The sequence below is a fragment of the Erythrolamprus reginae genome, chromosome 2 (genome assembly GCF_031021105.1).
Source record: "Erythrolamprus reginae isolate rEryReg1 chromosome 2, rEryReg1.hap1, whole genome shotgun sequence".
Classification (NCBI taxonomy): domain Eukaryota; kingdom Metazoa; phylum Chordata; class Lepidosauria; order Squamata; family Dipsadidae; genus Erythrolamprus; species Erythrolamprus reginae.
The window spans coordinates 249,279,855-249,304,478 of NC_091951.1; the positions used below are offsets into that span (position 1 = coordinate 249,279,855).

Here is a 24,624-nt window from a genome sequence, read left to right on the forward strand (position 1 = left end):
TCAGTTAGTAAGCATCCCTAATTGCAATCACATGACTGTGGGGATGCTCCAATGGCCAGAATTTATGAGGACTAGTCATTAGTCTCTTTTTTTCCCAGCACCTTTGTAACTTTGAATGGTTGCTATGTTGGTAAGTGAGGACTACCTGTGCTCATTCAAAGTAGGCATCACTGAATTCAGTGTTTTTAAGTAAATGTGTAGACATGCGCTTCTTTTTCACCCAGAAGAATAAACTAATCTCTGCCTTTCCTGTTTTTACTCTTTTTAGGGTGGTTGTGCTAGTGTAATTGTGTCACTAACTACTCAGTGTCCCCAAGATTTGACACCATATGCTGGTAGGTTTTAGAGCCATGTTTTCTTCCTTTTTAAACCTGGGCTGATTAACACTTTTTCTTTTTTTTCCATTTTGTGAATAAACCCCCAACATTACTAACCCACAAAAGATTTTCCTAATCTGCCGCAAAGATTTTAAACTTCTGTTTAATGAATGCAATCTTTTATATAAGATCATTTTGTTTGGGGAAAAAACAACATTTCAACAAAGTGGTGAATTGAAGGATAGAATTCTGCTCCTCCCATTAAAGGAGAAATAGAGAAAGCCTTTCCATCCATTAAATGGATTTAAGTCAGCATAAAGCCAGAAATCAATTCCTACAATCAACAAGATCCCTTTATTTAAACTAATGGTTCCAAACCAATACTGAATGGAAACTTATTTCAGGAAAATTACATTATAGTATTGGTAATCTGCCACTGCATTTTGTTGTTTTGAGCTATCAAGGTGTATTGTAACTGGTCGGAGTAGTTGTGTACAGTGTTCCCTCGATTTTCGCGGGGGATGCGTTCCGAGACCGCCCGCGAAAGTCGAATTTCTGCGAAGTAGAGATGCGGAAGTAAATACACAATTTTTGGCTATGAACAGTATCACAAGCCATCCCTTAACACTTTAAACCCCTAAATTACAATTTCCCATTCCTTTAGCAACCATTTAGATTATTACTCACCATGTTTATTTATTAAAGTTTATTTAAAATATGTTTATTAAAGGCAGACGAAAAATCGGGCAGGAAAAACCGTGGTATAGGGGGGGAAACCGCAAAGTATTTTTTAATTAATATTTTTGAAAAACCGTGGTATAGACTTTTCGCGAAGTTTGAACCCGCGAAAATTGAGGGAACACTGTAATACACTACACCATGTCATTTTTATTGTATTAATTGTATTAGAAGGATTGGGAATTGACTTTTTACTTGTCTCTATGGAAATTTACAGTTGATTGCTAAAATAATTTGCTCCCTTACATAGGCAAACTCATGAGTGCGTTACTTAGTGGCCTAGCTGATCGCAATAGCGTGGTGCAGAAGAGCTTTGCATTTGCCTTGGGACATTTAGTTAGGGTAAGTCACATTTCCTCAGTTTTGAGATTTTTCTGGCTGATTTTGTCAGTTCAGAAGTGACATGAGTTTTTCTGGATTTTATTTTAAGACTTCCCGAGACAGCAGCACTGACAAATTGCTCCAGAAGCTCAACAGTTGGTACATGGAAAAGGAAGGTATACACTTAAGTTAACTATTTTTAAAACACTGTCGCATGTTAAATATTTTAAAAATCTTTTGTTCCTAGTAGTATATGTAATGAGTATGACTTTGGTATTACTTTTATTTTAAAATGCAACTTGGATAGCTTGAAAATGGGGTGTTTGTTTGTGTTTTTTTGTTAAGCATGCTTACTGAACACTTTTTTCTATCTTAAAATGCCTTGGTTTGATATAGTGTTTGAGAGAAAATGCTTATGTAAAATGAATTCAGAAGTTTTGCTACCTAAATGCTTTTACATTTTGAATACTCACTTTAAAATCTCTGAATTAGCAACTGGTGTTGATTTTACACCAGTTAAATCACTTAGCTTAGCCCTGAACCCATTAAAAGTTGTTTTTCAAGCTGTCTGTATCAAAATTATTTTTATTTAATTTGTGAAACTCTTCTTTCATTAATGTGATCGATTGAATAGGACGAAAATACTAATAATGCAGATAGCTCTTAGGTTAGGACCATTGTAGCATCCCCACAGTCATGTGATCAAAATTTAGGTGTTTAGCAGCCTGTCCATATTTATAACTGCAGGGATGTTTCAATTTGCCCCACCCACCTATCTCTTCCTTTCACCAATCCCACAAGTGTTGGTTATGACCTATAAAGCCCTTCATGGCATCAGACCAGAATATCTCCAGGACCGCCTTCTGCCGCACGAATCCCAGCGACCGATTAGGTCCCACAGAGTTGGCCTTCTCCGGGTCCCATCGACTAAACAATGTTGTTTGGTGGGTTCCAGGGGAAGAGCCTTCTCTGTGGTGGCCCTGACCCTCCGGAACCAGCTCCCCCCTGAGATTAGAACTGCCCCCACCCTCCTTGCCTTTCGTAAACTCCTTAAAACCCATCTTTGTCGTCAGGCATGGGGGAACTGATATAACTTCCCCAGGCCTATATTGTTTATGTATGGTCTGTTGTGTGCATGTTTTTAAAAAAATTATGGGTTTTTAGTTTTAATTATTAGATTTGTATTCTACATTGTTTTTTCTATTACTGTTGTCAGCCACCCCGAGTCTACAGAGAGGGGCGGCATACAAATTTAATAAAATAAATAAATAAATAAATAACTGCACTCTGGCCTCAGCCTTGGGGCTTGAGGCCTTCAGCAGTGTTATCTGGCTGCCATCGACCCAGGCCTCTACTTCAGCCTTACTGCAGCCAGCCAAAGAGTGTTACCTCAAGTCCCATGTCATGGTTAAAAAATAAAATCACTATTCCAAGCTCCATGAGCCCTGCTGCATCCAGCTGACCTTCACCATCTTCCAAACACTGACAAAGCGTGTCCAGCCTGGCCCTCTAAGAGCCAGTTGCTGGCCACTCTAGGCCGCCTTCATGAGGTTATTTGCACTGTCATCTAAATACTGCACCCTGTTTTTACGATGTTTCTGAAGACCTCAGAAGCTTTCCCCATCTTTGCTCTTTGGACCACCTGATAGAGTGGCAGCCCTCAGTGGCAGTAAGGGCACTGGGGTTGAAAGTTAAGCCTAGGGGCACTGGGGATTGCTGATGACCTCTGGGTTTTATTTCAGCCTTAGTACTGCTGCTGAGGAGTTCTGCTATGTAGTGTCGACGAAAGGGCAGAGATGGGGAGGAATGGGTGGGTGGGGAGAGTTCAAGAGGGGGCAGTCCTTTATTATTATTATTATTATTATTATTATTATTAATTAGATTTGTATGCCGCCCCTCTCCGAAGACTCGGGGCGGCTCACAACAGTAATAAAAGCAATATTTATTTATTTTATTTATTTATTTATTTATTTATTGGATTTGTATGCCGCCCCTCTCCAAAGACTCCACAATATAGTAGTGGAACAAATCTAATATTAAAAAACCCTATTATTATTTTAAAAAAACCAAACAGCACATTCATACCAAACATAAAACAAAGTATGAAAAAAGCCTGGGGGAAAGGTGTCTCAACTCCCCCATGCCTGACGGTATAAGTGAGTCTTGAGTAGTTTACGAAAGACAGGGAGGGTGGGGGCAGTTCTAATCTCCGGGGGGAGTTGGTTCCAAAGGGAAGGCTCTTCCCCTGGGGCCCGCCAAACGACCTTGTTTAGTCGACAGGACCCAGAGAAGGCCAACTCTGTGGGACCTTATCGGTCGCTGGGATTTGTGCGGTAGCAGGCAGTTCCAGAGGTACTCTGGTCCAATGCCATGTAGGCATTTATCTCAGGGTTCCCCAACTGGTGGCCTGTGGCCTGGTACCAGTCTGTGGCAGGTTAAGAACTAGGCCACCTAAGTGATGGGAAAGCCAGTGAAGCTTCATGTGTGGCATCGAGATTGTGCATGAAACCTCTACCAGCCCAAACTGTGGGAAAATTGTTGTCCACAAAACCGGTCCCTGGTTCCAGAAAAGTTGAGAACCACTGCTTTACTTTACTGAAGCTCAGGGCTAGGGAAGACCAAGCCAGAAATCACTTGGATTGGGGCGAGTCCTCACCTATATGACCAGTAGAATTTGGTTAACGATTGCAATGGGGACTGCTGGGATTGCCATCGTTAAGCAATGCGGTCATGACATATTTCAGATAATGGTTGCATCGATTAGTAATCAAACTTTGAGTCATAATTAGTGTTAGAACTTGACTATTTGCAAAATCATGCCACAGTTTTTTACTTGGCATGATTTTTCAAATAGTCAAGTTCTAACATTGTTTTGACTTTCTGTTCCACATTGCAGTGAAAAAGAGATGAGGTGTTTTCTTATTTTTTTTGCCCCAAGTCATTTTATTTGGGAATAAGCAAAAATGATATGGATTCTACTTTATTTGCAGCAAAAGCATAGAGCCTGCATTTCCTGAAGTCTAGGCTGTGGCCCTAGAACCCTTCAAAATGTTGCTGTTCATTTTTATTGTAACAGAAGGAAAGAAACTTTAAATGTATAGGAAATTATTATATTACCATTATTTAATTGATTTTATATTGGTTTGTTGATTTATTTATAATTGGTTATTATTTAAATGTTTTTGCAGGAAAATCTAGTTTTTGCTTTTGTCTTACCCACTTTTTGGAACAGGATTCTTGCTACACCATTTGAAAGAGCAATGTAATTCTCCACCTACTATGTTTCCCTGAAAATAAGATCCCATCTTATATTTTTCTTGAATCCGGAAGTAAGCGCTTGGCTTTATTGTCATGCACTCAAAAGTCCGATATTATCAGGGAATGTCTTATTTTGGGGGGGGGGGGGGGGGACAGGTTAGTAAAAGTGACACATCTTTGATTTATAGATTTGAAAAGTCTATAATCCCATGTCTTCTAAATCACCAGAACTTTGAATAATGTTTTGAACATTGCTAGAAAGCAGAACACTGAGCCGCCTGGGCTGCAATGAAAGCAGGGAGTCATGTTTTTCTCACTCTGTCTGTGTTCTTTAATTATGATTATTATAGAGCCAGTCTATAAAATGGCCTCTGCTTTAACTATGCACGCTATTGGACGCTACAGCCCAGATGTACTGAAGAATCAAGCCAAGTGCGTTTTGCCTCTGGCTTTTCTGGGCATGCATGAAGTTCCTGAAGAAGACAAAGGGGAAAAGGAGGAAGGCAACCTGTGGTCTGAAGTGTGGCAGGAAAATGTGCCTGGTAAGTGGATCTACCATTCATGATTTTTGCTACTCTGACCACTTCGTTGGTCCGAAAATCCAACATACAAATTGTAAAATAAAATAGTCATCTTGATCTCTGAAGGTAGGGATTATGCAAAATCCTCTTCCTTCATTTTATTGTTTATTCTCCTCTCCCCCCAAAAAACTGCACAGATATCCCCATGCCATTGTGCGTTGTTGTTATATGTGCAATAGGGTTGATATTCCTGGAGGGGTCTGTAATATGGTAAATGATTTAGCTTTACTAGATAAATGGTCAAAGCAATGGAAACTGCAGTTTAATGTTTCCAAATGTAAAATAATGCACTTGGGGAAAAGGAATCCTCAATCTGAGTATTGCATTGGCAGTTCTGTGTTAGCAAAAACTTCAGAAGAGAAGGATTTAGGGGTAGTGATTTCTGACAGTCTCAAAATGGGTGAGCAGTGTGGTCGGGCAGTAGGAAAAGCAAGTAGGATGCTTGGCTGCATAGCTAGAGGTATAACAAGCAGGAAGAGGGAGATTGTGATCCCCTTATATAGAGCGCTGGTGAGACCACATTTGGAATACTGTGTTCAGTTCTGGAGACCTCACCTACAAAAAGATATTGACAAAATTGAACGGGTCCAAAGACAGGCTACAAGAATGGTGGAAGGTCTTAAGCATAGAATGTATCAGGAAAGACTTAATGAACTCAATCTGTATAGCCTGGAGGACAGAAGGAAAAGGGGGGACATGATCGAAACATTTAAATATGCTAAAGGGTTAAATGAGGTTCAGTAGGGAAGTGTTTTTAATAGGAAAGTGAACACAAGAACAAGGGGACACAATCTGAAGTTAGTTGGGGGAAAGATCAAAAGCAACGTGAGAAAATATTATTTCACTGAAAGAGTAGTAGATCCTTGGAACAAACTTCCAGCAGACGTGGTTGGTAAATCCACAGTAACTGAATGTAAACATGCCTGGGATAAACATATATCCATTGTAAGATAAAATACAGGAAATAGTATAAGGGCAGACTAGATGGACCATGAGGTCTTTTTCTGCCATCAGTCTTCTATGTTTCTATGTTTCTATTGTTGATAATTTTAGTTATGCTCAAGACTTCCTTTCTCCAAGTACAATTTGAACTGGAACTTTTTGCCTGTTTATTTATTTATTTATTAAATTAACTTCATTTATATCCTCTCTTTTCGTCTTAAAACCCAAAAGTAGTATATATTCTTATTAATTTTAATGTACTTATTGTTTTACTCTTTTATATTATAGTTTTATCAGATTGTAAACTACCCAGAATTGTGTGACAGTGAGATTGGCAACAAATAAATTATCCTTTAGATTTATATACTGCTTCACAGTGCCTTAAAGCCCTCTCTAAGTGGTTTACGGGAGTCAGCATAGTACCCCCAACAATCTGGGTCCTCATTTTACCCACCTCAGAAGGATGGAAGGCTGAGTCAACCTTGAACCTACTGAGATTCGATCTGCCAAACTGCTGGCAGCTTGTGATCAGCAGAAGTAGCCTGCAATACTGCACTCTAACCACTGCGCCACTGTAGCACAGTACGGGTCATCTGTAGTTTTATCCACATAGGAATGACCTTGTGGGGTAGGTTGGCATGAGACGAAATGGCTGGCTCAAAATCACAGTGAATTCTTAATCTCAGTCTCCATTGCAGCCCAACATCCAAAGGACCATGCTGGCTCAGGCCTTTTAATTTTTCCTAAAGCAGGAACTACTGTACCAGGATCAGTACTTATTAAAAGCTTTGTCCCAAAACTTTATACCTGAACTCTGTCGTTCTTGGTTAACAACCACTTCTTCGGCAACTGGTCAAAGTTGCTGTTGAACATGCATTACTTAGGACCAGTCATCAAAGTTCTGGCCACTGGAGCACTCCTGTGATCACAACCTGGGCACTTGACAACTGGCTCACAATTATGATGGTTGTGGTGTCCTGTCCATCACCATTTGCAACTTTCCCTGTCAGTTTCACACAAGCCAGACCATCAGGGGAGGTTAGGTTGCAAGTTGCTCCTGCCACTTGAACTCCCAAGGAGCCCTGCTGCAGATTATGAGATCCAGGCAAACCCTCCCCTGCCCAGCTGCCCTTGCATGGTGCCGCAGCATGCCCTCCTCAGCCAAAATGTCCTCACATGGTGCAGCAGCGCACTCTTTCCAGCCTGCATATACTCACCATAGCAAAGCAGTGCTCTCCCCGTGCCTTATTCCCTAGTATTCACCTACATGGGTCCCAGCTGACAGTTAGGTCCCATAGAGTCGGCCTTCTCCGGGTCCCGTTGGCCAGACAATGTCGGCTGGCAGGGCCTAGGGGAAGAGCTTTCTTTGTGGCGGCCCCGGCCCTCTGGAAGATATCCCTCCCGGGATACATACCACCCTCTCACTTCTGGTCTTTTGTAAAGCTCCACCGGTGGGCATGGGGGCCGTGAGTGATGAGATTGTCTTCGGCTGATATTATGAATGATTGAATTGGATGAAGGTATATGACTGTATATGGGATTTTCTAACATTTTTAGTAATTTTGCACAATTCTTTTTAAAGTACAGTGTTCCCTCGATTTTCGCGGGTTCGAACTTTGCGAAAAGCCTATACCACGGATTTTCAAAAATATTAATTAAAAAATACTTAGTGGTTCCCCCCCATACCACGGTTTTTCCCGCCCAATGACATCATATGTCATCGCCAAAACTTCATCCTCCTTTAATAAATATTTTTAAAATAAACTTTAATATATAAACATGGTGAGGAATAATCTAAATGGTTGCTAAGAGAATGGAAAAGTGTAATTTAGGGATTTAAAGTGTTAAGGGAAGGCTTGTGATACTGTTCATAGCCAAAAATAGTGTATTTACTTCCGCATCTCTACTTCGCGGAAATTCGACTTTCGCGGGTAGTCTCGGAACGCATCCCCCACGAAAATCGAGGGAACACTGTAATTTAGATTTCTTTTTATATATATTGTTGCATTTATGATGTTGTACGCCACCCTAAGTTGCCTCGAGAAGGGCGGCATAGAAATCAAATAAATAAATAAATAAATAAATAAATAAATAAATAAATAATACTCTCCAGCCTGCTTCCCCATTTATGATCCCCAATCTTCCCTTAATGATGGTAATAGGAACTGCCAGGATTGGCACTGCTAGGTTCTACAGCCACATGATATCAGACTTTTTAAACCGCATCACTTATTGATGAAAATCCCAGTCCCAATTGCCACTGTTAAGTAAGGACTACCCATATTAATATCCGTCGGCGGTGGTGGTTCTCTTATTCATTCTAGCCAACGCTGTGTGTCTCGAAACTACAGGTAACTACGGTGGCATTAGGCTCTATATGGAGGAATTGATCGCAGTGACCCAGAAAGCTTTGCAGTCTCCGTCTTGGAAGATGAAAGCACAAGGAGCAGCTACCATGGCATCCATAGCAAAGCAGACTGGCGCTCTGGGACCTCCCCACTTAGGCATGGTGTTGACGGCTCTGTTGCAAGGTCTCCCTGGAAGAACATGGGCTGGCAAGGTAAAATCACTGACTTATACAGTGGGTTGTTCCATGGTTTAGAAATGGACATTTAAAACAAAAACCCACTGCAATTCTTTGCATTCCCCTTTTTTACATGATTGCTTGTAATTGGCCGAATGACTTTTATTTGATAAACTGTCCAGATGAGATAAGCAGTGTATAAATTTCATTAATAAATAAAATTTGCCTCCTGTGGTCAAATAAGCTCTAATGTACTGGGGTATAGATTTGTGAGTTTAATGGATCTGTATTTGCAGAATCATTAATATACTAGCTAGTGTTTGATTTTGAAATGAAATTCTATGAGGTCAGTTGAGAAAATCAAGTTTACCATGGAAGGAATAGCTGTTTGGTATTATAGTAATACAGTGATACCTTGTCTTACAAACTTAATTGGTTCCGGGACGAGGTTCTTAAGGTGAAAAGTTTGTAAGACGAAACAATGTTTCCCATAGGAATCAATGGAAAAGCAATTAATGCGTGCAAGCTCAAAACTCACCCCTTTTGCCAGCCGAAGCACCCGTTTTTGAGCTGCTGGGTTTCCCCTGAGGCTCCCCTCCATGGGAAACCCCACCTCCAGACTTCCGTGTTTTTGCGATGCTGCAGGAGAATCCCAGCAGGGGAATCCCAGCATCGCAAAAACAAGTGCTTCGCTGGCAATGGAAGTCCCGAGGGGGGTTTCCCAGCAAAGGGAGCATCAGTGAAATTGCAGCATTGCAAAAACACTGAAGTCCTCGAAACCCTACCTCTGGACCTTTGTGTTTTTGTGATGCTGCAATTTCACTGAGGCTCCCCTTGCTGGGAAACCCCACCTCCGGACTTCTGTTGCCAGCGAAGCACCCGTTTTTGCGCTGCTGGGATTCCCCTGCTGGGATTCCCCTGCAGCACCACAAAAACATGGAAGTCTGGAGGTGGGGTTTACCATGGAGGGGAGCCTCAGGGAATCCCAGCAGTGCAAAAATGGGAGCTTCGCTAGCAACGGAAGTCCAGAGGTGGGGCATCCCAGCAGCAGCGGTGGGTTTGAAGGTGAAAATAGTTTGTAAGAAAGGCAAAAAAATCTTAAACCCCTGGTTTGTATCTTGAAAAGTTTGTATGACGAGGCGTTTGTAAGATGAGGTATCACTGTATAAGTCAGGCTGAGTTGGCTTTGTTGTCAGGCATTGTTTTTGATCTCTTAGGTTTTTCGCCCAACTGGATATCATTATAATTCACAATCAAATGATCATACAAGATGTAACTTGCATATTTGACTCGGCACTTCTAAATTTTTGTGGAAGCAATGTAGAAATCGCCTACTAAAATGTATCTCTTGTCTTATCTTGTCTTTTAGGAAGAGCTATTAAAAGCAATTGCCAGTGTCGTCTGTTCATGCAGGTAAAAATATTTTCATCTTCTAGTCTGAAAGTTTTCAGTAGATGAAATTGCCACTTTTTCATCATATTTCATTCTAGTTATTCTTTCACACCTTTCCCCCTTTTTTTCTCCCCATGTCAATATAAAAGTGGGTTTTGGGGTTTTTTTTTGCTGCTGACCAAATAATTTATCCTGTTTTTTGGACTTCTCTCTCAATTTTTCCTGAAAACTATAGTAAAGGAAATACAGTGGTACCTTAAGATACGAACCCCTCGTCTTACGAACAACTCGTGATACGAACCCGGGGTTCAGAAAAATTTTGCCTCTTCTTACGAACTTTTTTCGAGTTACGAACCTGCGTTCGGAGACTGCTGGGAAGCCCCGCGGCTGTTTTAAAAGGTAACAGCCGGGCGGCGGGGCTTCCCAGAAGCCTCCCGAACGCCGAGGCAAAATTTTGCTGAACCCCAGGTTCGGTTCGGGAGGTTGCTGGGAAGCCCCCCAGGCAGACTGCGACCTTTTAAAACACCCGCGCCGCTTCGCAGCTGTCTCCCGGAGCCGAACAGCAAAGCCTGAAGCTGAACAGCAAAGCCGAACTTCCGCATTCGGCTCCAGGAGACACATGGGAAGCGGCGCGGGTGTTTTAAAAGGTCGCAGCTGGCCTGGGGGGCTTGCCAGCAACCCCCGCACCCCGAACCCGGGTGTGGGGGGGTGCTGGCAAGCCCCCCAGGCCGGCTGCGACCTTTTAAAACACCCACGCTCTTCCCTCACCCCCGCCCCCGCAAGGCATCGCAGCGACAAGCGGGTTTTTCCGACGCGGGTCTTATGCGCCCGAGCCGGGTTTCCCCCCACATCCGGGCCCACGCACCTGTTCCAGCGGGCTATTTTCCGCCGGTAGTAACGCAGCGCCTCCTGCCCGTTGAGCAGCTTCTCGGCCGGTCTCTCGGGGGTGCTGTAGAGCGGGTGCGCGAATAGCCTCCTCAGCTTGGAGTGGGGGGGCCTGGCTGCTCAGGTTGGCGGGCGGCCGAGTCCGGAGCTTTGGACCGGCGGCGACGGCGGCTTCTTCGGCGGGGCAGGAGCAGCGGGGCTCAGCCGTCTCCGTGGCCGGACCGAGGCGCCGCATCATTTGGGGCCAGAGGTGGAAGTAGAAATCGGCGCTGAGCAGCGCCCCGAGAAGCAGCAGAATGAGCAGCCGGTCGCGCCGGGTCCCCAGCATGGTCAGCGCCGGCGGCTGGGCGAGAAGCAGGCCGGGCGCGAAGGCAGCGGCGCACGGGCGATGCCGGGCCGTGGGTGGGAAAGGAAGGCGAGCCACGCGCCTGTTTGGCCGCGAGAGCCCGGGCGAGTCCCGGCAGGGCCTCTGCCCCGCTGCCGCCGCAGGAGCAGGTGGGGGAAGCCGAGGCAAGGGAAGCAGCAGGCAGCGCCCCGCTTGTGGCCGAGAGGCGACCGGCTGCATCTTTGCCCGGTGGCCTCTCCCGAGTAGGCAGACCGTGCCGCCTCTGGAAGGATGGACGCGTTGGGCGTTTGTTTGCATCACGTGATTGACCGGGTGAAATAAAAGATCTAAAAATCCCTTGTCTCCCCAACCCGGATTTTTAGATCTTTTATTTCACCCGGTCAATCACGAGATGCAAACAAACGCCCAACGTGTCCGAAAGCCAGAGACTTTGGCTAGAGGTCTCTCCGACGAGCTCCGGTTCTCGTCGGAGAGACCGCTTGCCAAAGTCTCTGGCTTTCGGACACGTTGGGCGCTTGTTTGCATCTCGTGATTGACCGGGTGAAATAAAAGATCTAAAAATCCCTTGTCTCCCCAACCCGTATTCAATCCGGGTTGGGGAGACAAGGGATTTTTAGATCTTTTATTTCACCCGGTCAATCACGAGATGCAAACAAACGCCCAACGTGTCCGAAAGCCAGAGACTTTGGCTAGAGGTCTCTCCGACGAGAACCGGAGCTCGTCGGAGAGACCTCTAGCCAAAGTCTCTGGCTTTCGGACACGTTGGGCGTTTGTTTGCATCTCGTGATTGACCGGGTGAAATAAAAGATCTAAAAATCCCTTGTCTCCCCAACCCGTATTCAATCCGGGTTGGGGAGACAAGGGATTTTTAGATCTTTTATTTCACCCGGTCAATCACGAGATGCAAACAAACGCCCAACGTGTCCGAAAGCCAGAGACTTTGGCTAGAGGTCTCTCCGACGAGAACCGGAGCTCGTCGGAGAGACCTCTAGCCAAAGTCTCTGGCTTTCGGACACGTTGGGCGTTTGTTTGCATCTCGTGATTGACCGGGTGAAATAAAAGATCTAAAAATCCGGGTTGGGGAGACAAGGGGTTTTTAGATCTTTTATTTCACCCGGTCAATCACGTGATGCAAACAAACGCCCAACGCGTCCATCCTTCCAGAGGCGGCACGGTCTGCCTACTCGGGAGAGGCCACCGGGCAAAGATGCAGCCGGTCGCCTCTCGGCCACAAGCGGGGCGCTGCCTGCTGCTTCCCTTGCCTCGGCTTCCCCCACCTGCTCCTGCGCGGCAGCGGGGCAGAGGCCCTGCCGGGACTCGCCCGGGCTCTCGCGGCCAAACAGGCGCGTGGCTCGCCTTCCTTTCCCACCCACGGCCCGGCATCGCCCGTGCGCCGCTGCCTTCGCGCCCGGCCTGCTTCTCGCCCAGCCGCCGGCACTGACCATGCTGGGGACCCGGCGCGACCGGCTGCTCATTCTGCTGCTTCTCGGGGCGCTGCTCAGCGCCGATTTCTACTTCCACCTCTGGCCCCAAATGAGGCGGCGCCTCGGTCCGGCCACGGAGACGGCTGAGCCCCGCTGCTCCTGCCCCACCGAAGAAGCCGCCGTCGCCGCCGGCCAAAGCTCCGGACTCGGCCACCCGCCAACCTGAGCAGCCAGGCCCCCCCACTCCAAGCTGAGGAGGCTATTCGCGCACCCGCTCTACAGCACCCCCGAGAGGCCGGCCGAGCCCGCTGGAACAGGTGCGTGGGCCCGGACGTGGGGGGAAACGCGGCTCGGGCGCATAAGACCCGCGTTGGAAAAACCTGCTTGTCGCTGCGATGCCTTGCGGCGGCGGGGGTGAGGGAAGAGCGTGGGTGTTTTAAAAGGTCGCAGCCGGCCTGGGGGGCTTGCCAGCACCCCCCCGCACCCCGAACCCGGGTGCGGGGGGTGCTGGCAAGCCCCCCAGGCCGGCTGCGACCTTTTAAAACAGCCGGAAAGCCGTTTTTTGGGGGGGGGTTTTTTGGTTGCACGGATTAATTGACTTTACATTGTTTCCTATGGGAAACAATGTTTCGTCTTACGAACCTTTCGTCTTACGAACCTCCTCCTTGCACCAATTAAGTTCGTATCATGAGGTATTACTGTATTAGTTTTAAAAATTAATACTGCTTCTCCTTTGGGCTTGAGTGTTGCAGTTCTGGGGTATGCACTGGAAAAAAATATATAGTTGTTGAGTATGCATGGGTGTAAATAATGTACTAAGAAGCTTTTCTTCATTAGGGGAAGAATGAAATTGCAAACTGTTATGCTTTCCAGGGTTCCATTAGCTGCTTTTTTGAAAATTCAAAGCATTTTACAGTAAATAAAAGGCCTGGTGTCTATACAGCCATATGACAGGTTTTACATATCTAAGGTATTGTGGTTGGCTCTGGCCCAGCTCCTGCCCCAAGGAATGTGGAGGTGGGATGCAGGGGAAACATCAACATGTCATAGGCCTGTTTTATTGCCGATAGAGTCAGGTAGTGCAGTTTCCTTGGACGAAGAAGAAGGTGGGGATGACTTGGAAGAGGGGGGGTTGGCACACAGCCTAGGAAGCCAATCTCCATTATCTTCGGTCGATTCGGATGAGGAAGTGTTAGACCCACGCATGCGCAGAATTATGCATCGAAGAGACCAATTGAAGAAATATTACAGGAGATAAGAGAGGCCACCTGTGTTCGGGTGGGGCTCCAGTAATTAGAGCTGCTGATATAAATAGCAGCGTGCTGGCTTGGCCGTTGTGGAAGATTATCTGATCGTTGTTTCTTCAGGACCATGCCTTGCTGTTTCCAGACTTTGTTTGTTGATTTTTCACGACTTTGAAACCAAAGCAGAGCAAAGTGTGGGGGTCTCACTTTGTGGAAGAAGGAGGGCTGTGACGTTCCTTCACAGCTGCTAGCTAAGTACTTAAGGACAGATTAAGGGGATTGTACAGACTACCAGGTTGTTTTGGGACGAGTGCTCTTTGCAATACAAAAAGGGTGCTTTGTTTCTTTTGAATGTTTGTGATAAAGAACATTGTTTTGAACTTTCAAGTGTGTGTGTGTCTGAAATTTGTACCCTTGAATTTTCGGGAGACTCTTACCATAGAGCCAGGCAGAACACTAAGGCAATATGCATATTTTGCAAGAAATATATTTAAGCTGAAAGTATATTTAAGAAAATAAATTTAAGAAATATATTTAAGAGGTTCGGTGTAATATCAAGGAGACAAACTGATCAGTCATGACCCGTTCATCCTTTATTGATTTTAGTGTGGAACTGCGCAAGCCTTTGCCCAACCAGCCCAGTGTTGATGATGTTGTACAGGCAATGCTGAAAGAATGCCGCAAAGAAAACCTACGGTACAAGATTGTGGCGCTCCGGTGTATGGCTGATGTGCTTAAGTCTACCCAAGAAAATAGGTTCCAGGAAATGACAGACATAATCTTTCCAGTAATAAAGAAGGTGATCTTTTAGCGCTGCTTGGATTTGAATAATAGCATCACTAAAAATAATACATTTTTGAATTTGCTACTTCTCTGAATTGTTCTATTTAATCCATATAAAAACCTTTGTGAATCTGGTTGGGATTAACTTTTATGTTGTGAAAAGAGGGGGAGACATTTTAAGATGAACCAGGCTGAACTAAGAAGATCCCCTATTGAGTTCAAAACAGAAACACAGCTTAGTTTATTATTATTATTATTATTATTATTATTATTATTATTATTATTATTTATTAGATTTGTATGCCGCCCCTCTCCGTAGACTCGGGGCGGCTCACAACAATAAAAAGAACAATGTAAGAACAAATCTAATAATTTAAAAAACACTAAAAAACCCATTATTAAAAGCAAACACACACACAAACATTCCATGCATAAACTTTATAGGCCCGGGGGAGATGTGTCAGTTCCCCCATGCCTGACGGCAGAGATGGGTCTTAAGAACTTTACGAAAAGCAAGGAGGGTGGGGGCAGTTCTAATCTCCGGGGGGAGCTGGTTCCAGAGGGTCGGGGCCGCCACAGAGAAGGCTCTTCTCCTGGGTCCCGCCAAACGACATTGTTTAGTCGACGGGACCCGGAGAAGGCCAACTCTGGGGGACCTAACCGGTCGCTGGGATTCGTGCGGCAGGAGGCGGTCCCGGAGGTATTCTAGTTTGCTGTTCATTCTTGCTTTTAAAAAACTTACTGTTCAGTCTGACCAAAGAAGAACCAACAATCTCTTTAGAATTTAATTCTAATAATTTAGGGTTTGGGAAAGGAAAACTCAGCACTCAAAACCAATAACCAAGTTTGCTTGTTTACCCCAACATTGGTACTAACTGACAACCTTACCAGCTGGTGCCATTATGATATATGGCACAGTGATTAGAATGCAGTATTGCAGGCTAATTCTGCCGATTGCCAGCAGTTCGATTCAGACCAGCTCAAGGTTGACTCAGTCTTCTTCCTTCTGAGATCAGTAAAATGAGGATCCCAAATTGTTGGGGGCAATTATGCTGAGTCTGTAAACCGCTTAGAGAGGACTGTAAAGCGGTATATAAATCTAAGTGCTATTGCTGTGTAGCGGGAATGTCTCGTATGAACTGCCTGGTAGCTGGAGAAAGCCAGAAATTGTTAATGCATTTGTTCTTCTTGCTTCTGAAGACTCATTCTCAATCCTATACTGCATCTTTCTTTGGAGAACAATCGATTGAATCACCCCTTTATATCGCACCTTCCTCTTTGAAGGATGCTGCTTTTGAATGGATTGAAAGAAATCCTCAATCTGAGTATTGCATTGGCAGTTCTGTGTTAGCAAAAACTTCAGAAGAGAAGGATTTAGGGGTAGTGATTTCTGACAGTCTCAAAATGGGTGAGCAGTGTGGTCGGGTGGTAGGAAAAGCAAGTAGGATGCTTGGCTGCATAGCTAGAGGTATAACAAGCAGGAAGAGGGAGATTGTGATCCCCTTATATAGAGCGCTGGTGAGACCACATTTGGAATACTGTGTTCAGTTCTGGAGATCTCACCTACAAAAAGATATTGACAAAATTGAACGGGTCCAAAGACGGGCTACAAGAATGGTGGAAGGTCTTAAGCATAAAACGTATCAGGAAAGACTTAATGAACTCAATCTGTATAGTCTGGAGGACAGAAGGAAAAGGGGGGACATGATCGAAACATTTAAATATGTCAAAGGGTTAAATAAGGTTCAGGAGGGAAGTGTTTTTAATAGGAAAGTGAACACAAGAACAAGGGGACACAATCTGAAGTTAGTTGGGGGAGAGATCAAAAGCAACATGAGAAAATATTATTTTACTCAAAGCGTAGTAGATCCTTGGAACAAACTTCCAGCAGACGTGGTTGGTAAATCCACAGTAACTGAATTTAAACATGCCTGGGATAAACACATATCCATTGTAAGATAAAATACAGGAAATAGTATAAGGGCAGACTAGATGGACCATGAGATCTTTTTCTGCCGTCAGTCTTCTATGTTTCTATGATTGCAAGTCCGTAACAAAGATATCATCTAATGCCGTGTTTCCCAACCTTGGCAACTTTAAGATATCTGGAGTTCAACTCCCAGAATTCGCTGGCTGGGGTATTCTGGGAGTTGAAGTCCAAATATCTTCAAGTTGCCAAGGTTGGGAAACACTGATCTAATGCACCTGTGGCAGAAAGGCTATTTTCAACTTTCTTAATATCCACTTAGGTTTTTGGAACACTTCCATCTTAGTAGAGTTCCATAAAATTTTATATTTTTTTTTACATTGATTACTAGCTTCTTATCTCCTTTACTGACTTTCATCTCAGCGAAGGTAATTGAGAGCCTTAAATTGTAAAAACAATTTGTGAATGTACATTATCTTGGGATCTGTCTCTTTATGAGGCAAGTATGTGACTTCTTGGTGAACTATGAGATTAAGGAAATGATCCCTACCATCAACTACTGGATTTAAAACATTATCTTTATTGGTATGCTAATTAAATTTTGCAAGTCTGATCTCCTGCAGTAGAGATGCCTTGAAATAAAATGCTTTATATTACTCTGAATTCTTTGTTACTAACCAAATGTAGAATAATTTAATGGCACTGTTGTCAGGGCGTTTGTAAAAAAAAAACAAAAAGGTATAAAAGTTAACCCATTTTTTTCCCTGCTGCTTGCTCTTTCTCTTTCAAATTTCACTCTCTGGTTCCACTGCAGAATTGTCCTGAGAATGTAGGGAAAAAATCATCACACAACGATGATGAGGATGAGAATGAGAATGAGAAAGAACTCCAAGTTGAAGCTCTCCTCTGTGCCTTTGAAAGTTTAGGCAAAGCCTGGCCTAAAAACTCGGAAACACAGTGTAGGTCTAATTCCAGTAATTTGAAGTATTTTATCCTTAGCTTTTACAAGAGCTCATAGGAGAAGAAGGAAATAATTTCATTGTACAGTGGTACCTTTACTTAAGAACTTAATTTGCACCGTGTCCGTGACCAGTAAAAACATTCTTAAGAAGAAGCAATTTTTCCATAGGAATATATGTAAAAGCAAATAATGCGTGCAAACCCATTAGGAAAGAAATAAAAGCTTGGTATTTGGGTGGGGGGAGGAGGAGGAAGAAGAGGAGGAGGAGGAGGACAGTCACTGCCGAAAGAAGAAAGTGAGGTGAGGGGAATCAAAAAAATCCAAAATTTTAAGGCTTAAAAAAGAAAAAGAGGGACTCTGAGGTGGCGAGGAGGAGCACGCACCTCCAATACACCCATCGCAAGGCTGCATCCCATACACTGGTTGCTGTTCCTGCTGCCTCTTCCTTCCCATGCTGAAGGGCTCCCCTCTCCTCTCACTTGCTCAATTGGTAGCCGGTGCCTTTCCTTCCATTTATTCCCTGTCCCAAGCGCTCAGAGAAAGAAAATGCTTCATTCACTCTGGACTGCCAAAGCCTCCTTAAAGAAAATCCCGAGATGGCCGGATTAAAGGGGGAATGGCAGGAAACTGGCCGGGCCTTCGTGCCACTCTCAAATTTCCTGGGAAATTTTTCCGGGCTCGGGTTCTTAAGTAGAAAATGGTTCTTAAGAAGAGACAAAAAATCTTGAACACACGGTTCTTATCTAGAAAAGTTCTTAAGTAGGGGTACAACTGTATTAATTGTTGGTTTTGTTGCAGTTCTTCTGCTATGTATTTTTTTAAGGTTAACTTTCTTAATGTCTTACGATTTAACCTAAATATTATTGTAATAAGTGGGGTAAGCAGGTTTTTTTTTTTTAAAGTGTTTTATTCAGATGCTAGAGGGGCTGGCAGTCGACGAGACAACAGAATGATTGGCAGTTCTGACAGCTCCTGCCCCCTTTAACAACCCAAGTTTCATTATTAGATTTTCTAAGGCTCCCTGTAACTGAACATTAACGGTTGTTGGGATATAGATTGTCTATATTCTGTTCTCTCTCTATCTCTTTTTAAGGCTGCTATCGACAAGAGCTGTGCAGATTAATGTGTGAACGTCTGAGACTTGGTACATGGAAAGTACAGCTCGGCGTTCTCCAAGCCATGAAGGCTTTTTACCAAGGGTAAGTTTTCTGCGGTTGCTGGAGCTTCTGCTTCTGTTCTTGTTCATTCACACTTCCCTCAAAGTAGCACGAGGAGATGAACAGATTCAAAACCCTTGGCCTGAGCTTTGTGGATCTCATTGCCTCTTCTCCCTACCTACCTACTTCCACTAACTGGCATGGGGGAACTGGCATGTTTTACGAGGGTCGCCCAGAAAGTAATGCACCACATTTTTTCCCTTCAACTATTATTTATTGAACACAATGAAACACACAAGAAAGAATGATGTTTCTTCTACACTCCCTATTTTTCCACATAATCTCTGCCCCTTTCTATGACCTTCCTCCAGCGAGACACAAGGACGTGAATGCCCTGTCGGCATAGTTCCCTCTAAGCTGAGCAGTGAGCAATCGCTCACTTAAAAATCATCATCAACTCAGAGTTTTCCAAACCTGCCCAGAAGCCGAGAGGGAAATTTTATTATTATTTCTGTGTCGCCCAGTCCCGAAGGGACTGTCGCTCAGACAATATACTTTTCCGCCCACCCCAAAAAAAATTTAGAGAGAACACTGCCTGTCGGTACCACTCCTTGTTCTGGTCACGAAGTGATTTCTGCACTGTGTGAATCACCTCTTCGTTATCCTCAAAATGTCTTCCATGATTAACCGTACTTCTATCGACTGCAGATTCTCCATATACTGTATACAAACGTTTGTGAATGTTCCCAACAGTTTCTTTCTCCACAGTGAGAAATTCAATGATGACACGCTGCTTGTAACATACCCTGTTTTCCCGAAAATAAGACGTACCCCGAAAGTAAGGCATGTCAGAGGTTTTGCAGAATTTGCTAATATAAGGCACCGCCCGAAAATAAGGCGTAATCAAGTTTACATACGGTACAGTGGAAAAACATACGGTACCATTCAAAGCTGTTCATAGCGGTACCGTAATAATGTGGCGTCCCCTGCTGGCCCCTTCCATCGCTTTGTACCGTCCAGTACAGCAGACACAGTCTGCTGCTGTCTCACCGCCATTACAGTCTCCACTACAGTGCGTAGACTGTAGTTCCTCTGGTGGCCGAAAGCTGCAATAGCAGGAGTATACTGTTGTACCATATAAGTGCCATCCTTTGTGTGTGTGGGTGCCATACTGACAGGTACCATACCGTAATCAGTGTACTGTACGGTACACTTTCTTTGGGGTATCAGCTTTTCTGCCTGTGAATTTGTCTTATTTGAGAAATATAAGGCACCCACCCACCCCGAAAATGAGACGTAGCACAACTTTTGGAGCAAAAATTAATATAAGACAGTGTCTTATTTTCGGGAAAACAGGGTACATCACTTACAGACGCCATATTGAAACACCGCTGCAGCTATACTATCTGTCTGATGAAACGCAAAATTTACACACGCACTCCTGACAATTTAAATAATATATATCTAAAGTTTTGCATTTGTACCATTACTGTGGGCTGAGAAAAAAAATATGGTGCATTGCTTTCTGGGTGATCCTTGTATGTAAGGAGCAATGTATGTGAAATTGAAATGTGAAGCTCCACAAGGCTCACCCTATAATTGAATGTGTAGCATCTTCGATATTTACAGTTGCCACATGAAAGGCCTCCGATGACTACAGATCACTCAGCTGGAATTTTAAGACAGTAAAGCCCTGTGTTTCTTGGGGGAAAACATTATGCTTATATTCTTCCATTTGATAGGTTGTTATTATTTGAAGCAGAACACTCTGACCCGGAGGCTTTGGCAAGAATATTGTTGGAAACCTGTTCCTCCATTACTCATTCACTAGGTAAACTATCTTCTCAGTCTTGTGCTTCCTTTGTCCCCTTGTTTTTGTTTGAAACCTAAATTTAACTAAACAGAATCTTCCAAAGATTCATTGTGACAGCCAACTGATCAAGAATTATGATAACATGGAATAATTGAATAATGATAGATTGCAACTTTATATAAATATGTATTACTAATATGAATTCTCAATCTGAGTGTTGCATTGGCAGTTCTGTGTTAGCAAAAACTTCAGAAGAGAAGGATTTAGGGGTAGTGATTTCTGACAGTCTCAAAATGGGTGAGCAGTGTGGTCGGGAGGTAGGAAAAGCAAGGAGGATGCTTGGCTGCATAGCTAGAGGTATAACAAGCAGGAAGAGGGAGATTGTGATCCCGCTATACAGAGTGCTGGTGAGACCACATTTGGAATACTGTGTTCAGTTCTGGAGATCTCACCTACAAAAAGATATTGACAAAATTGAACGGGTCCAAAGACGGGCTACAAGAATGGTGGAAGGTCTTAAGCATAAAACGTATCAGGAAAGACTTAATGAACTCAATCTGTATAGTCTGGAGGACAGAAGGAAAAGGGGGGACATGATCGAAACATTTAAATATGTCAAAGGGTTAAATAAGGTTCAGGAGGGAAGTGTTTTTAATAGGAAAGTGAACACAAGAACAAGGGGACACAATCTGAAGTTAGTTGGGGGAAAGATCAAAAGCAACGTGAGAAAATATTATTTTACTGAAAGAGTAGTAGATGCTTGGAACAAACTTCCAGCAGACGTGGTTGGTAAATCCACAGTAACTGAATTTAAACATGCCTGGGATAAACATATATCCATGCTAAGATAAAATACAAAAAATAATATAAGGGCAGACTAGATGGATCATGAGGTCTTTTTCTGCCATCAGTCTTCTATGTTTCTATGTTACTATTAGAAATATACAAGTTGATTGAAAGTAATGACTATTACTGATGCTATTAGTTATATTTGTATTAGAATGTATGACACCCAGGGGCCACACTGTTCACCCATTAATATGTTTGTAAAAATAATAATAATAATAATAATAAACTAAAAAAAAAGAATTATGATTGCTTCTCTGGGCAGTGGAGCAGAACATCCAAATAAGTTGTTCTCTTATTTGGATGTTCTGTTTATTGAATTAGATCTAAAAAAGTTTGGAATTAAGTATCCTATAACTAATTTTTATTGAGAATGGCTAAATAGCAGAATCTTGCAAATCTAATTTTGCAATACCTCTTCCTCCTCCTTATAGTTCTTCCACTTCCCAAAACCCCTAACATGTTACCATGACACTCTTGCCTTAAAAATCGATTTAACCTTCTTCCCTTGGCAGTGGAGCCTGCACATCCCTGTCAAAGTCATATTCCTTGCTATCCATGTACAGGTAATCCTTGGCTTACAACAGCTCATTTAGTGACTGTTCAGTTACGACAGCACTAAAAAAATGTGACTTTCAGGGACTGGAGAAAAAAGCCTCTGAATGGAGGTTTCAGATGCTGGAAAAGCAAGGTGCAGAGCTCACAACCAACAGACCTGTTACTAAAGTTCACCTCTGGGAACAGCTGTTTGGGGGTATTCCAGGAGGCCAATTCCCCCATCAAATCATCTTTTTTCTTATTTTCCTCCCCCAAAACTAAGGTGTGTCTTATACTCCAGCGGCGTCTTATAGTCCAAAAATGCAGTACAGTGATCTCTCGATTATCGCGAGGGTTACGTTCCAAGACCTCTCGCGATAATCGATTTTTCGCGATATAGTGGAAACACCATCTGCGCATGCGCGCCCTTTTTTCCCCATGGCCGCGCATGCGCAGATGGTGGAGCCGGTGGCTAGGGAGGTGGATTCGCCGCCCCCACCAGCCCTTCCTGCTCTGGGTCAGAGCCGCGGAAACCTTCGGCTCGCCGAGGCTGCGTCTGACCCCCTTGAAGCAAGGCTCCAAGCTCGCCTGCCGCCGCCGCCGCTACGCCTCCGCCGCCTCAGCCACCCCCTCTGCTCTGCAGGGACCTCGCATGCCTCGCATTCTCCTCGGTGGCGGCCAAGCGGCAGGTTTACAGTAATGGGAGACCAAAGGCGAAAAAAGAAAAGAAAAAAAAAATCCCCAAAAGAGAGGGACAAGAGGCAGGCACAAAGCGAGGGCACAAGGGGAGCTGCCCGGCAGAGGTTGCTTTTTTTCTTCTCGTGAGCAAGTGGAGGGGGGGGAGAAGGAAAGAGAGAGAGAGAAGAGTGGAAGGAAGAGAGAAAACCGCGGACGTATTTTTAATTTATTATTTTTTGAAAAATCGCGGTATAGCGTTTCGCGAAGATTGAGATCACGAAAATCGAGGGACCACTGTATATTAAAACCAATCGCTGGCAATCTAGATGTGCAACGGTTACTTACCGCTGCATGATCATTTCCAATACAAATCAATGTCTTTGTTCAAATAACACTATTGTTTGAAGAAGAAGAATTTAAGAATATTACTTACTGATAATATAGTCTATTATTAAATCCATGTTAGAATTAGGATTAGGAGAAAGTAAAATTTGGGATACTGCATGCCACTGTCAAAATTGCATTAATTCTTCATGCTAGTATTTCAGGCACAAAACTATAATATTATACACACAATTTGTATTCACCATTGAAAATGTAAATCTTATTCCGTTAGAGAATAAAAGTTACACTTCCATAAGGACTGAAGCTTTATCGGTAATAGAGGTGCTGCTCACCAAACTTGAAGGTAAGAATTACAGTTCTGAAAATTAAGATGTAAGTTTATTTTCCATTACATCTTTTAGCTCCGAAACTATGTTTTTCCCCCCAGGTACTCTAAATAGATAAAACATTAACACACATTTTTAATTATTGTAGTTTTTAACTTCAAGTTGTAATTTTATAAAATAGCTGAAGTTATCCTACAACAAACGTTATAGAACATTTTTAAAAATCATAATTATTAAGCACAGTAATGTTGCATTATTCGGACAGGATCTCTCATCATTTGAAATTTCATGGTGGGGGGATACTTAGATCAATTGTCTTTTTACTACTATCAAGTGATATTAGCATGTTAATGACTAAAATTGTATTTTAATTATCGGAAGCCATTTTATAGCTAATTTTAGCTGAAAATTGCAAGTAGAAAGGTTAATGATGATATCCTTCTTTTTTTCCCCTTTTCTTGGGTAGAATCCAAACAGTGGGAAAGCTTGAACTCTGAAAGTAGAGATGTCCTGATTGGCTCTTTAACAGCACTGACTTTGGACAGTAGGCCTGAACTACAAGAAAAAGCATCTTTGTTAAAGAAAACTTTAGAAAATCTTGATTGAATTGAATACCAATCAAGTGCCATGTGAAACAAAGCGAGCAAAAAAAAAAGAAAAGTGCAATGAGCTCCATATTACATAGAGGAAAAGTAAAGATGATTTTTGTAGCATGCATAAATTCCCTGGCTGAAATAAAGAACACTTTGATTCTCTTCCCCATTATTTCCTCCTTTTTTGCCCCTTAAAAGCAACAATAACAACCTATGAAGCAGTTTACTTAAAACGCAAACCTTGAAAGTATTAAGCGAAAAATACCCAAGCGACCTAGAGACATTTGTGGAAATTGTCCGTTTGTGAAAGAGAACCTTGTTTTGTGACCTAAGACTTGGGGAATGTATATTTTACACAAAAATGGCCCTTATTATAGAAATCGAATGAATGAAAATCATAGCAAAACACCAGAGAGCAAACTTTTTGTGGATTTCATGTGGGCCCACGTCCGGTATTATGTCACGGTGACAGTGTTATAGTTGGTATCATTACTAATGATAGTACAAAAGAGCAAAGTTGCCAGAAATATTAGAGGGCATCAAAGAGTAAGCGTTTTGTGTATCTTTTTATTGCAACTGGTGAGTACCTAGATTTTTTTTTAGCCCAGACCTCATAGCCCTATCAATAAGTTAAAAGCATGGGTGTCCAACATTTTTGAAATTGACATTTTCTTGGGTTACATATA

The 24,624-nt window shown here is 43.2% G+C and overlaps 1 protein-coding gene across 2 annotated transcripts in view; it reads left to right on the forward strand.

Annotated features, from left to right (window-relative positions):
• Window positions 1-24,102, forward strand: part of ECPAS (Ecm29 proteasome adaptor and scaffold) — a 100,540-nt gene extending 76,438 nt beyond the window's left edge. For both annotated transcript variants that reach the window (XM_070742437.1, XM_070742436.1), the window contains exons 38-49: window positions 269-335; window positions 1,306-1,397; window positions 1,486-1,552; window positions 4,985-5,176; window positions 8,509-8,717; window positions 10,051-10,094; window positions 14,579-14,771; window positions 17,497-17,641; window positions 18,737-18,842; window positions 20,543-20,631; window positions 23,291-23,362; window positions 23,812-24,102. In XM_070742437.1, the coding sequence (XP_070598538.1) occupies window positions 269-335; window positions 1,306-1,397; window positions 1,486-1,552; window positions 4,985-5,176; window positions 8,509-8,717; window positions 10,051-10,094; window positions 14,579-14,771; window positions 17,497-17,641; window positions 18,737-18,842; window positions 20,543-20,631; window positions 23,291-23,362; window positions 23,812-23,951 (1,416 nt within the window). In that variant the 3' untranslated portion in view covers window positions 23,952-24,102. The remainder of the gene's footprint in view (window positions 1-268; window positions 336-1,305; window positions 1,398-1,485; window positions 1,553-4,984; window positions 5,177-8,508; window positions 8,718-10,050; window positions 10,095-14,578; window positions 14,772-17,496; window positions 17,642-18,736; window positions 18,843-20,542; window positions 20,632-23,290; window positions 23,363-23,811) is intronic.
• Window positions 24,103-24,624: the final 522 nt, after the last annotated feature.